The sequence below is a fragment of the Channa argus genome, chromosome 15 (genome assembly GCF_033026475.1).
Source record: "Channa argus isolate prfri chromosome 15, Channa argus male v1.0, whole genome shotgun sequence".
NCBI classification, from domain to species: Eukaryota; Metazoa; Chordata; class Actinopteri; order Anabantiformes; family Channidae; genus Channa; species Channa argus.
The window spans coordinates 9,598,309-9,611,257 of NC_090211.1; the positions used below are offsets into that span (position 1 = coordinate 9,598,309).

Sequence of the window (12,949 nt, forward strand, 5' to 3'; positions counted from 1 at the left end):
CCAAAGACAGTTAATCAGTTAAAATATACTTGATATACATATAATAAAAACTGAGTTCTAACTATGCTGATAACGATGGGTAACTTGCCGCATATCCCGTGCAAAATGCCATCGAAACAAAGCTACAGGGAAGAACTGCAGCAACATACTTTTTCAGTCCACGAAAATCGAGACAGAGTGAGCAATCTTGTTTTTGTTTTCCCTCTCTCAGGTGTCGCTACGGAGCTTCCGCTTTCATTTTCCGTACACACACGTTCGGGTGATGACGTGTACACAGTGCTACCGTTAGCTAGCCTGATAGCATCTGTCAGAATAAAGGTGTTATCGTAAAGTAACATTATAAAGTTAAGCGAAGGAAAGCATATCATTAACCCGCGGAAATGGAGACGCTTTACCACCAGACAAACAAGTGAGTGGGTCTGTTTTCGAGAGACACTGTGCAGAGTGTCGTAGACAGTTAGCAAAAGGGCAGCTAATTACCAGTGATTTCATGTTTACTTCTAAGCTAATATCAACAATTACAATTTCCAGCTGTTAAAGCGTTAAGGGTTTCTTTAAATTTCGTGGCTGCTCATAAAATCACTTAACGTTAAGTTGTATGTTGGTATGATGTGCCGGTTCCCTGTCATCACATTATTCTTGTTCTGGATCAGGCAAATCCAGGAGGTTCAATCTCTGATGGGCAACTTGGAAAAGACAGACCGTCAGTCAGTGCACTGTGAGTAAGCTTCTGTAACTCCCGTGGGTCAAATGAGTTTCTCCTAAAAAAAACCAAACCATTGTACTTAGTAGTATATTTGCCTCTGTTACTTAGTCAGTTATTTGTGATGACGCTAATCTAATAAATGGTCTTAACTTTAAGATAACTAGGGATTTACTGCCTAAATGTGATTCCTTCTTTAACCCTGGCGTTTAACATGTTGATGAAATTCTAAGAAACAAAACCTAATCAAAAATCCAAGACAGGTTGTTATACAGCCACATATAAGCACACACATGCACATCTTGTATACATATAAACTATACCACTTTACATTTTTGTATATTTTTATTCATCCTTTCCGGAGTTGTCTGATTGGCCCCATTGATTAATGTTGCAGTATGAAAACAATCATAAAGAAAAAACCTTAAGGACAAGAAGAATTAGTTCATAGGAGATGATATGGTCCCCACAGAGCCCTGTTCTAAATATCGTGTAGTCAGTTTGGGGTTATATGAGCAGGCAGAAAACACTGACAAAGAAGAACTGTGGCAAGTGGAACAACCTACCTGTCAAATGACTCAAGAAACTGTCCACATGTAACTAGAAGTGGATTGATAAAATAAAAACTATTCAAGCCATTATAGTTGAAACAATCTTCATTTTACATTTAATGTGTAACTGCTAATGATGCTAGATTGGCTCAGATGGTGCCAGAAACTCTGTTGCAAGAGTTATTCTTCTTCTCTCTGAAGAAAGTTATTTGGCTATAAGTGTGGGGCCCTTATCATTGTGTAGATGATGAATGCATTAGGAACAGATGGTACTGTGTACATGGAAAACATCTAAAGTGCATAAATACCTACACATTTCTACTATATTTATATATTCTTAAAATGTTCTTGGTCATTGTGAGGTTATTGTGATGTTCATGTCTCAGTTATTGGATTTGTTTGTTGTAACTTATTTTTTATTTCAAAGAAATTGGGATTGGTGTCTGTACACAATTTATGTGTGAGTCACACTCAACTCTCCCACTTCTCTGTTTATAAGTGTTATTATGGCACTAGATCAGTGTTAATGGCACCACTTTCTGTTCTTTTTCCATTGTAGTTAGCCTATAGTATAGTTTTGAAAATCTTTACTCAGAGTAGACTCTTCTGTCTCCATGTTACTTCTCCCTGATGTAATGACTGTAGTGGGGCTGGTGTCTCTCTGGTAGATTGTTTTGTGTGGTTGATGCCTGCCCGATCAGTTCTGGGCCAGGCTGGTGCCTTGGCAGGAAGACGGAGGGTGGATGCAGTGACAGAAGCTGGGAGGGCTTTCTATAGATAATGGTGGGAGCCAGGCAGCAGACATCCCTTTTCCTCTGCTCCTTCACAAATTACAACATCAACTTTAACCCTGAGGAGGAAGTATAGCATGTTATACAGAAGTCTGCAGTTACTAATCAGAGTTACTTTGATAAATGACTAACCATTTCAGGCTAAATAGCAAACATTTGTTGTTTATAATTTCTGGCTGAATAAAACATATTGTTGAAATACATCTTAAACTTTGGGAAATTTGGCCTTTAAAATTAATAAAAATGAAGAAATTAAATTTTCTAGACAAAATTAATTATCAAGATACTAAGGTTATAATTTGAAGATTGACTGATAATAAAAATCATATTTGGTAGCTACACTGATGTAATTTAGCCTATTCCTTTACTTATAAATTGCTACTTTCTTGATTTACAAAATGTTTTTGTTTTTCTGTTTTCTTTCTCTCAACATATAAGTGTTAGAGAACGAACTGCAGGCTAGAATCGACCAGATCTTCAATCAATTAGAACGCCTTGAGATTGTGGCCAACAAGGAGCCACCAAATCGCCGCCAGAACGCCAAATTGTGAGTTTGGAGTGAGTCAATTAATGGTGACCCTAAAGCCCCAGACCTGAAAGGGGGGGACCATATCTCATAAAGGCACAGGGGAGGGAGGGTGCAGAAGACGAGACAGGCAGTCCTGTCCTACCCTGTGGCAACACGGTTCTATGAAAACATTTCCTCTGAAGCCCTGTCATCACCAGCATTCCTGTTGCGTTGGGCAAAGATTCATTTCTGAGCTGGGTAAACAGGCCTTAGGGGACAGGGTACACCACATCCCACAGCACTCCTCTGATCTTAGTAGAGCTCTAGTGGGGCCTGAGTGAAGCTCAGGAGAGGGGCAGACTGTGAGAGGCTCTTCATTCCAACGGTATGACATCTGAGGAAAATGTTCTCGTCAGCAATAACATTTATGAAATTTTTAAAATGAACATATGCTATAAAATGTCATAAAATATATCAGGGAGGTGAGCAGGTGCTTGCCAGGATTTCTGCAGAGTTCAAAATATTTAATGTACTTTAAAGATATTTTTAATACAACAGAAAAATAAGTAATTTTAATCATTTATGCCATGATGGATATGATTCAGAACATTATGATAATAGAATAAGCTGCCTCCTGCAGCACAGTTTGCTGATGAACGTGATAGTTCTTATCAGATATTAAGACAAGTTATAACTAATGTTATTGCTATTAGTAGGCAAGAAAGAAATATGTGTTGCTTACTAATGAGAGACAAGAAAGTGTAAATGAAATTGTAAAAATCTTTTCCTTTTTTGAGAGAACTGAATAAAAATTTCCTGCATGCAGGTAGCCAGGTCTGTTTTGTGGAGAGACAGCTTTCATCTACCTCATAACAAAGGTGAATGAACAGTTTAACTGTTTTTTCCCCCCTCAGGCGAGTGGACCAGCTTAAATATGATGTTCAGCACCTCCGGAGCGCCCTACAAATCTTCCAGCATCGGCGTGAAGCCAGAGAGGCCCAGGATAGGGAGAGAGAGGAACTGATGAGCCGTACCTTCACAACCAACGTAAGTCAGATGTAATCTAAAACAATGTGGCACATGAACACATTGTCCTGATAAAGGCTATCAAGCTCTGTTGCTAGTAAAGCTGGAAACCAATTTACTTGCTATAAATCCATTTTAACAAGCTAAACAGTGTGGACTAAGATATTATTCTTGTTCAATAGGATGCAGATACCTCTATCCCCATAGATGAAACACTACAGTTTAACTCCAGTCTCCACAATGCACACAGAGGTATGGATGATCTCCTGAGCAGCAGCAGCAGCATCCTCAATGGCCTCAGAGATCAAAGATCTACGCTGAAGGTACATAGGATTTTACACATAATCTATGATGATGTCTGTAGCAGAGCAGAGGGTTTTTTTGCGACTTTTCTTAAAAAAAGGAAGCGGTATAAAATGGCATGTTTCTCATGATAGATATAGAAATTATTTTTCCTGACCTAGATTCTGGCATCCACATTGATCACAATAGTCTCATTGTTAGTGTGCATATGCTCAGCTGGAGGGTGAGTCCCTGTTTCCAGGGAGGATATGGTCTTCCTGGTTTTGCTTCAGGCCTCCTCTTATCAGGGTGTGCCTGTTGATCAGCGCTCATGGCCCAGTTGTCTACCCATGAGAAAGTGGTGTGTCAGGGAGGGTGTTGACACTTTGAATTAGTGTTGATAATTACAATATGGCCACTTTTCAAAACATTTTAAAGTGTTTGTTGCCTAAGCTAACACATGTTCATTGCTGTACGGGATCTGCACAGGGGACCCATAAGAAGATACTGGATGTGGCCAACATGTTGGGGCTGTCTAACACAGTGATGAGACTGATAGAAAGGCGAGCCACCCAAGACAAGCTCATCATGATTGGTGGCATGCTGTTGACCTGCATCTTCATGTTCCTTGTAATCAGATACCTGGGCTGACATCCATCCATCAACAGCAGGTTTTTGATTAGTCAGGGACATTTCTGCAGCACATCTTCCCTCATGATATGAAAAGTGTCAGAGCTGAAATAAATAGTTTGTTGTTTTTTTTTAACAAACTGTGCCATTATAATTTACCATTTGAATTATTTGGAGCACATGAAAAATGACAGTATTTTATTCTACTTGAAGCTCCAAGAGGGCTTTGAACTTTCTGGCAAGTCTGCTGCTTGCTTCTGATTCTTCAGATTATGCCACACATCCATAATAAACTTTTTTCCCCTTTCCCTTCCCCTATTTATAATGCTTCATGTTTCATTACAATAAGTTAATATACCCTTGATCATTTCTATTCACTTAATCACCATTTAAGTGTGCATCTAGATTAACTGTCTAGAACAATCCTAAATGAACTTACCCTTTATAAAAGGTACCTGTTTAGTTTTTGATAAAATGTCTTAGGTGTTGATTCAGTTATATTATCATTCCAGAGGCTGTAGGATACTGCATTTCTTGTAACTAGGTTTAACTAATAAACTGGAAACTGGGCATGAGAAATAAAGAGGATGCAACCAGGATCTGTTGAAAAAGTAAATGAAGTATGTAATTTTCTATGCAATACAGTATTCTTCCTTTGTCTGGGTCTAGTCTCACTGTGTGAGTGATTATCTTAATAGAATAAAACATTTTTCATTTTCTTGTTGTAATCTAATTAATCTCACAACAGAAGGTTTTGTTAAAACTGCATAGAATAGTTCTTGTTGAGAAAGCTAGGGCTGATAAGCACTTTGTTTATTCAGAGCAATCATGGCGCCATCTAGTGTTTGATATTCAACACTGACCTCTGTAGGGATTGTGATAGTTTGTGAAAACGTGACTTGTCAGTGTGTAAGTCAAGTGTCAACATGAGAATTTAATTAATGCATCAATCTACATATTAAGCAAAAGACACATGAACTCAAGATTTTATTTGCTCAAACAGAGAAACCTTTAAAAAATACAGAGTTGCTGCTGTTTGATAGATCACTACCTTTCACCCTCCCAGCCCACCTTAGCACGGCTAATTTAGAATCAGCCTTGATAAAATCAAAACGAGCATCCACCCTTTCTCCAGATTTTTCATTTAGCTTTTTCCAACAGTAGTTTCAAACCTCTAGTATGTTAATAGGTTAATCTACACCAATTTTATTTACAAACTTACAGAAAAAAGCAAAACATGGCCCTTCTTTTAAAGGGTATTTTGGAAAATAATTTAAAAAATACAATTATTGCAGTATACTACAATCTTATTGTTACATGATGCAAATGCACCATCTCGGTGTACAGATTTCAGTGCAATTCATTCATCAGAGGCAACACCTCGCATCATCTCCCCTCGATCATAGAGGGGGGCGGTTCTTCTGATACCGCAGCTATATGGTCATCATTTGTGGTATTATTCACATTACACACTGATATATATGTACAAGGAACTGCATTACAAATTATTTTGAGAACAAGGATCAAATAGAGGGCAAGTAGTCATATGAAAACATAAACAAGAGTATCAATAATTATGAAATAGTCCATCTGAAGGTTACACAAAGCTGCTTTTAGCATCAGCTTCTGTCTCTGGTTGCCAAAGTAAATTAAAAACATGAGAATATTTTTATTTGGAAAACAAAAAACCTCCAGTGGTTTCTCTAGTTTATTATTTTCATTATTATTGGTTTCTTAAAGAAATGTCCTTATCTACACCCCATCCTCAAATTTCAGGGCAAAAAAAAAGAAAGAAGAGCCAGATGAAAATGTGTCAATTCTAAACCCAAGACAGGCAGCACTGATTTGGGGCTACGACTTGCTGTACTTAGTAGACGAGTAATATAAACAAGCCTCCTCTCTCCCTGCCTGTATCTTGTCACAAAGACTTAATCTAAAACCCCTCCAATGCTATTCCACAAATACTCTGAATGTTCCTTCACACTGCTCAAGAGCCATGATTAGGTGGGTGCTGGAGGTCCTGCCCTGAGAAGATTGGGTGTAGGAGAGGGTGGAGCTGGAGAGCTGCTGCTGCAGCAGCCTGTGAGGGCCGAGGTGTGAAAAGTGTAGGGTAGAGGGCTGTGTGCGGGACATGGTGGAGCGCTAAGGGCGTGTGGTGAAGTGCAGACGCTGGGATAATATGTATAGGCTGACCAGAGAGGAAAGCTGTATGGTGGGCAGGAATCAGTCCAGCATGTCCCAGAGAGTGTCCCAGAGAATGGCCAAGGGAGTGGCCCAAAGGAGAAAGTGAGATGGGGGTAAGGTGGTGCTGGGGAATGTGGTGCACTTGAGCCAACTGGGCATGTGCAGGGTGTGGGTGGTGATGTGCTGGGTGGATGCCCATGGCTGCAGCAGTGGCAGCATGGTGCTGCAGAAAGGCATGCTGCACTGTCGTGATTGATGTTCCAGAAGCTACAGATACAGTGGGCTGCTGAATGTGGATCTGCTGAAGGGTTGGAGGGGGGGGGGCTGGGGCCAGGTTGGCCGCAACTGCCGCAGCGGCCGCAGCGGCTGCAGCAGAAGGAAATGTCTTGACCTGCTTAGCCAAGAGCTGCTGCTGAATATGTTGCTGTGCAGCCTGTTGCAGCTTGCTGTATTTCTCCATCTCTTCTGGCGTGAACGTAATGGGCTGACTCTCCAAAGGAGCCAGCCCATCCTCCTCTGCCTCCATGCCATCTTCCTCCATGTTGGGTGGTGGGTATGCAGGGTAGCCATGCATTGAAGGCTGCTGCTGCTGCTGCATTTCTGGCATAAGCGACTCCATCATGGGATTCTGGGAAGTGTCCGGTCCTGTTTCCCCTTGGTACTGAGGCATCATCATGGAAGCCTCCTGGTCAAACAATGGCCGGGGTTCCTGGTGCACCTGGGAGTCTGTAGTAGGATGCTGTGTCTCCTCTTCCAATGTGCTCTGAGGGGCCTCCTCAACCTTCTGGACTGGTGGAGCTGGAGGTGGTGGTGGAGGAGGGAACTCCCTTATAGGCTCTACTAGAATAATCTCTCCCTCAGCCTCCGGGCCCTTTCTTGTTCCTGATTTCTCACCCTCATCCGGTCTAGTTAGGGGAATAATTGGTTTCTTCCCTGCCTGTAGCTTTCCAAAAAGTGGTAACATAGTTTTGTTTCCCAGGGTCGGGGGTAGTTTTGGACCAAAGTAGCCTTGCGGTGGGTCCTTAATCTTTATGCCGGATTTTGTTCCTGCGGCAGAGTCCTCAGAGCTTCTTTTAGACTGAACCCTCTCAAGCAGCTGGCGAGCAGTAAGGGAATTTTTCTGTTCCCCTGCATCTCGAGACCCCCCTGGCCTCAGAGCCTGTGAGCTGGATGAATGAGTGTTGCGATTAAGGCCTCTTGATGAAGATGACCGTGGTGACTGTGAGCGGTAGATGTGAGAGCGGTTGAAGTCTCTGCGATGTGTTTCACTGTCCCCTCGACCCCTTGGGCCTCGTCTGTGAGGAGAACCTTTGGTTGAACTGGAGGTGCGGCTGGCAGAACTGTGGCTTCGGCTGTAGCTGCGCCTCCAGGATCTGGGACTGGTGCTGCGGCTCCAGCTACTGGAGCTTCTTGAGCTGCTCCGATGGTGCCGCCGGTGCCTTTTTCTGCGGCTGTAGCTGCGTGACCTTGAGCGAGAGTCTTCTGAAGACGAAGAAGAGTACTGATGTCTCCTGGATCGTCTACGTCCTCGGCTACCCCTCCGATCGTACTCAGAGTCTGACGAACATTTGGAGTGCCTCCGTCTGCGACCCTCCGTGCTGTAGTCACTATAGTAGTCCGAGTAGCTGCGGCTACGGTGGCTGTAGGCACTGCTGCCTACGGAGGAGCGCTCTGAGCTGCTGGAGTAAGAATGACTACGAGACATTTGGCCACGATGACGCCGACGGCTGCTGCCTCGTCTTTCCCCTCGTCTTGATGAACGACTACAGGACCGCCCTGATTCCTCACTGTGGTGGTGCCGTTTTTCCCGTGGACTTGACCTGTGATGACGTGAACGCTGGGTATTGGAGCCTCCTTCTTCTTCACTCTCACTGCTGGGAGGTCTACCAGGACCAGGACTCTTTTGGGCTGACGTGGAGCAGGAGGCACTCTGAGATGCACCAGAGTCAGTTTTTTGCCGCTTGGTGTCATTGTGCACGTCTGAAGAGTTGGTCTTGTCTGTGGCTTTTCCAGCTCCTCCTTCCTCTGCTCCAGACTTGCAAAGCACTTCCTTAGTAGCATGTTTTCTCTTTCCCAGTTCTACTCCTGTATTTGCTGTAGCCCCTCCCCCTCCTGTGGTCATCTGAATAGAGGAAGAAACAGATTTATGCTCCGACTTTGGTTTTACTTTCTCCTTTTCATCACCTGTTGCCTCATATTGATCTTGAGCCTTGTTTTTGCTCTTCTTCCGTTTGTGTTTCTTCTTCTTTTTGGGCTTTTCTTGTGTTACATCAGTCTCACCCTCTGCATCTCCTGCGGCTCCTTTATCTTTTGCTTTGCGTTTTGAGTGCTTTGTAGACTTCTTATGCTTCTTCTTTTTCTTTTTTTTCTTGGCACTACTGCTGCCAGTTTCAGGTTTTTGTTCATCTGCTTCTGATTGGCCAGGGTCTCCCTTCATTGTTGGCTCATACCTGTCAGTGCTAGTCCCAGGTTTAGTAGTTGACTCTGTTGAGGCCGCTACCTGTTGTTCTTTGTCACCAGACTCTTCACAAGGCTTAGGTGACTTGGCTGTTTTCCCACCACGCACTCCTTTGTTGCGGGACAGCTTGAAGTCAAAGTAGAGGGGATTACAGCTATAAGACAGGGAAGGCTGAGCTTTTGTAAATTCAAGGAGCTCAGAGGGCCACTGCAGAGTAGTGCTCTCATCTTTGCTAAGAACTGGGAAAAAGGGACCAGTGGGGATTTTAGGTCCTGAATTGGAATTCAGAGTATCCTGTGTGCTCGCTACTTTATTAGTGGGTGAAGTGGGTACTGTAGAAACTGTGTCTGCTGCACACGAAGAGATAACCTCCATCTTCACTTCGGGAGAAGGAGGACCTGGCTCTCGGTCAGGAGTTGAAGTGACACTACCTTGGTCTTTTTCAGTCTTACACTCTGAAACATTATGCTCCATCTGTACAGTATTATCATCAACCATTTTCTCTTCCTGCCCTTCTTCCTCATCTTCCTCTTCTTTGCTCTGACACTGATCAGTGGCCTTCATGAACAACAAAAACTGGAAGTGAGGCTTAACCCGGCAGTGAGCTGGAGGTACATAGTGATAGTACTGAGGCTCCTGTCCAGCATATCCTTCCTCCTTTTTCATCATCATCTTTAGTTTGTTGAGTGTGGAGGCTAGAGAGCCTCCATCATCAGCCTGCTGCACCTCTTCTGTAACCACCACATTAGCATTGTCTCCTCCCTCACCTACCGATACTCCCTTGGGACTGTCAGTGCTGCAGCCAGATATCTCTTCCTGTCCTCCAGGCTTTTCTCCCTCCTGGCTCTCCTCTTCTTCCACAGCCTCCTCTCCATGATCAGCAAACACTGCAGCTGCCGTCTCCAACTTTACTGGGGCTTTTTTGGCAAAAGAAAAGGACACGCTGACTTTGGATGTGCCACTCTGTGTTGGGGAGGAGGAGCTGTTTTTCCCCAGAGAGAAACTGATAGTTGGGCCATGCTTTGGGGAGGCCGGACCAGTTTTATCTGCCAGTGATCCTTCCAGGGAACTGTCTGTTAAAGCAGGATTCTCAGGCATCAGGTTGTCACCATCTTCTGCCTTCTCTCCATCTACAGCCACTATGGTGGTTTTGAACATTGGTCCACTTCCTGGAGTACTGACACAAAAAAGAAGAACAGAAATGTGATGTGAGTCTTATTAGACAGTCTTATTAGAATTTAGTATTTTCAACAAACTTTTATTTACATTTATTAATGTCTTCATTTTGTGAAACACCTTTGATAAGGCTAACTTACAATAGCAAGAAAAGGTTTTGTATTTCTATTATTTATTGTTGTTGTTTAATGAAATGGTAGTAAATAGATCACAAAACATTAACAAACTATTTTGAAAGCATATTTGAGCTCTATAATGGTCAAATCAAATTTGCATGTAAAATTTTACTTTTAGCAAAAAACTGCCCTTTGCAGCAATTACCTGCCTGGCAAATCTACATTTATATCCTGCTAAGTTATTCTCTGACTTGGGCATCTCTGGATCAGCTCTAGCCTGGCTTTGGTCTTATCTATCGGGACAAAACTTCAAAGAATCCTAGCGCGGGCATGTTCCTCACTCTAGTATCCTCTCTACCAGTGTGCCGCAGGGTTCAGTTCTTGGTCCTCTTCTTTTTTCTGTCTACACTACATCCATGGGTTCTATCATCCACTCACATGGCCTTTCCCATCACTGCTATGCTAATGACATACAGCTGTTCCTGTCCTTTCCACCGAACAACTCCACTGTCTCATCATGTATTTTGTTTGTCTCTCAGACATCTTTGCCTGGATAAAAGAGACAAATCTTCAGCTCAACCTCTCCAAGACCAAAGTCCTTGTCTTCGAAGCCAGACCTTTGACACAACACGAACACAGCATCAACATTGGATCTAAAGAGATCGTCCCCACTAAGTCAGCCAGAAATCTGGGGCTCATCATCGATTACCAACTGAGCTTTAAAGACCCTTAGTCTCTAGGGCATGCAGATTTTCCCTCTACAACATCAGGAAGATCAGACCCTACCTCACAGAATTACAACCCAACTTATTGTACAGGCGCTGGTCGTATCTCGTCTTGATTACTGCAACGCTTTGTTAATAGGGTTAGCGTTATGCACAATCAATCCCTTTCTGATGACCCAAAATGTGGCAGCATGCCTCATTTTTAATCAGCCAAAAAGGAATCATGTCACTTCGCTCTTCAGCTGCTCACATCAGGTTCAAAGCTGTGTCTCTTGCCTACAGGTTGATCACCTCAACAGCTCCTGCTTACCTCAACTCCCTCATTCAGGTCTACAATCCTTTCCGTCAGCTACGGTCTGCAAAAAAACGATGTCTGGTGGTCCCAGCACCGTACAGAAAGACACCAAGCAAAACTCTTCCGTGCAATGATCCCATTATGGTGGAACGAGCTACCAAACTATGCATGCTCAACTAACTCACTCCCAATATTCAAAAAACTGCTGGAAACAGAACTCTTCCGCATCTTCCTATGTCCTATCCTAAAGTCCTTTCTCTTCTTTTTTGCACTTGCATCTTGTGAAATGTAAATATTTGTCTGTTAGGACTTTGCTTTGATTTTCCTCCTTGACTTAGATTTTTGCTTGCCTTGTACCTCACGTGTAAGTCGCTTTGTATAAAAGCATCTGGCAAATGACTAAATGTAAATGTAAATCTGTAGCATTCTAGGGCTCAGTTTTGGAGATATTCTGGTGTAATTCCCTCCCAGTCCTTCTGCAGCTCTACCCAAAGGTCTGCTGTGTTCCTTGGTCAGTGTTCTCAAACTCTTCGTTCCATCTTCTCCCACACCAGTTTGATGGGGCTCAGATTTGGTGACTGAGCCAACGAAGGCATCACCGGTAGTATTTCAGCAACCACTGTCTTAAGCAGATACCATCTTTTTATAGGCTCCATCTGACACATCCTTGGGTTGAATCTAAACACCTAAAACTTTGACTTATAAGTCTACAAGATGTTTCATGGAATTTTTCAACTTTCTAGAGATTTTTTTCAATGCAACACCTCCTAAAAGGCAACAGTATCAGTGCACACTGGTTTATCTTTAATTTTTTTCAACAATGCAGTTAATTAGGAGCACTGAGGGATTTGTTTTTCAAGGACACTCGTAAGTATTTGTCTTACGACACAGTATTTGTCTTGGGCAGATGTGCTCGTCTTCCACAGAATCTTCTGTCCTGATTTGATCTAGTTGCAGCATGTCTCTGGAGACTATATATACACACCTTTTAACAGTCTTTAATTTTATGGTGTTAGGCTATTTTGAGTTTTAATTTATAGTGAAAATTACACGAAACTAACTATAGCAGGACAAACAATTATCAACTCATTATTGGTTTACTGGACATGAGCTAATTTTATGATTTTTTTAACACCAGGGAGGGATATGCAGTATATGAGCAATTTAAAAAGCATCTGCATTTCTGGAAAAAAGAGCTACATGGTTTTTATGGATCTGTCAGGCAAATATTGCTGAAATTATAGTTGTAAAACATGAAATAAAACATGGAAATTTGATATGATAATTATATTGTGCTAAATATGCTGTAAAAATTGGTTATTTATTGTGTTTTAGGAATTCATTTACAACCTTTTCAGTTAATGAATGCAACAAAACATAATACAAATACAAAACTATGTAGGTGTTTTCAAACTTTTTTGTGCTAGTGTATGTTTCATTGTTATAACTTTAAATGTGTACTGTTTTAATATGTGTTTTTTTATTTGACTAACAGGTTGCACAA

The 12,949-nt window shown here is 42.3% G+C and overlaps 2 protein-coding genes across 10 annotated transcripts in view; one reads left to right on the plus strand and one right to left on the minus strand.

The window, feature by feature from the left end:
- The first annotated feature begins 232 nt into the window (after nucleotides 1–232).
- Nucleotides 233–5,209, plus strand: gosr2 (golgi SNAP receptor complex member 2). Its single transcript, XM_067477645.1, has 6 exons — nucleotides 233–409; nucleotides 654–718; nucleotides 2,484–2,592; nucleotides 3,468–3,600; nucleotides 3,762–3,902; nucleotides 4,351–5,209. Exons 1-6 carry the CDS (start codon nucleotides 381–383, stop codon nucleotides 4,510–4,512), a joined length of 639 nt encoding a protein of 212 aa, XP_067333746.1. The 5' UTR covers nucleotides 233–380; the 3' UTR covers nucleotides 4,513–5,209.
- Nucleotides 5,210–5,465: 256 nt separating this feature from the next.
- The window catches only part of gpatch8 (G patch domain containing 8), a 28,081-nt gene continuing 20,597 nt past the window's right edge, over nucleotides 5,466–12,949 (minus strand). For all 9 annotated transcript variants that reach the window (XM_067477636.1, XM_067477637.1, XM_067477638.1 and 6 more), the window contains one exon: nucleotides 5,466–10,310. In XM_067477636.1, the coding sequence (XP_067333737.1) occupies nucleotides 6,479–10,310 (3,832 nt within the window). In that variant the 3' untranslated portion in view covers nucleotides 5,466–6,478. The remainder of the gene's footprint in view (nucleotides 10,311–12,949) is intronic.

What these genes read in the sequence shown, in the direction of transcription:
- gosr2 (XM_067477645.1), top strand. Translation starts at nt 381, where the DNA reads ATGGAGACGCTTTACCACCAGACAAACAA. An exon ending in CTTTACCACCAGACAAACAA is followed by an intron (nt 410 to 653) that starts GTGAGTGGGTCT and finishes GTTCTGGATCAG; the next exon opens with GCAAATCCAGGAGGTTCAAT. An exon ending in CGCCGCCAGAACGCCAAATT is followed by an intron (nt 2,593 to 3,467) that starts GTGAGTTTGGAG and finishes TTCCCCCCTCAG; the next exon opens with GCGAGTGGACCAGCTTAAAT.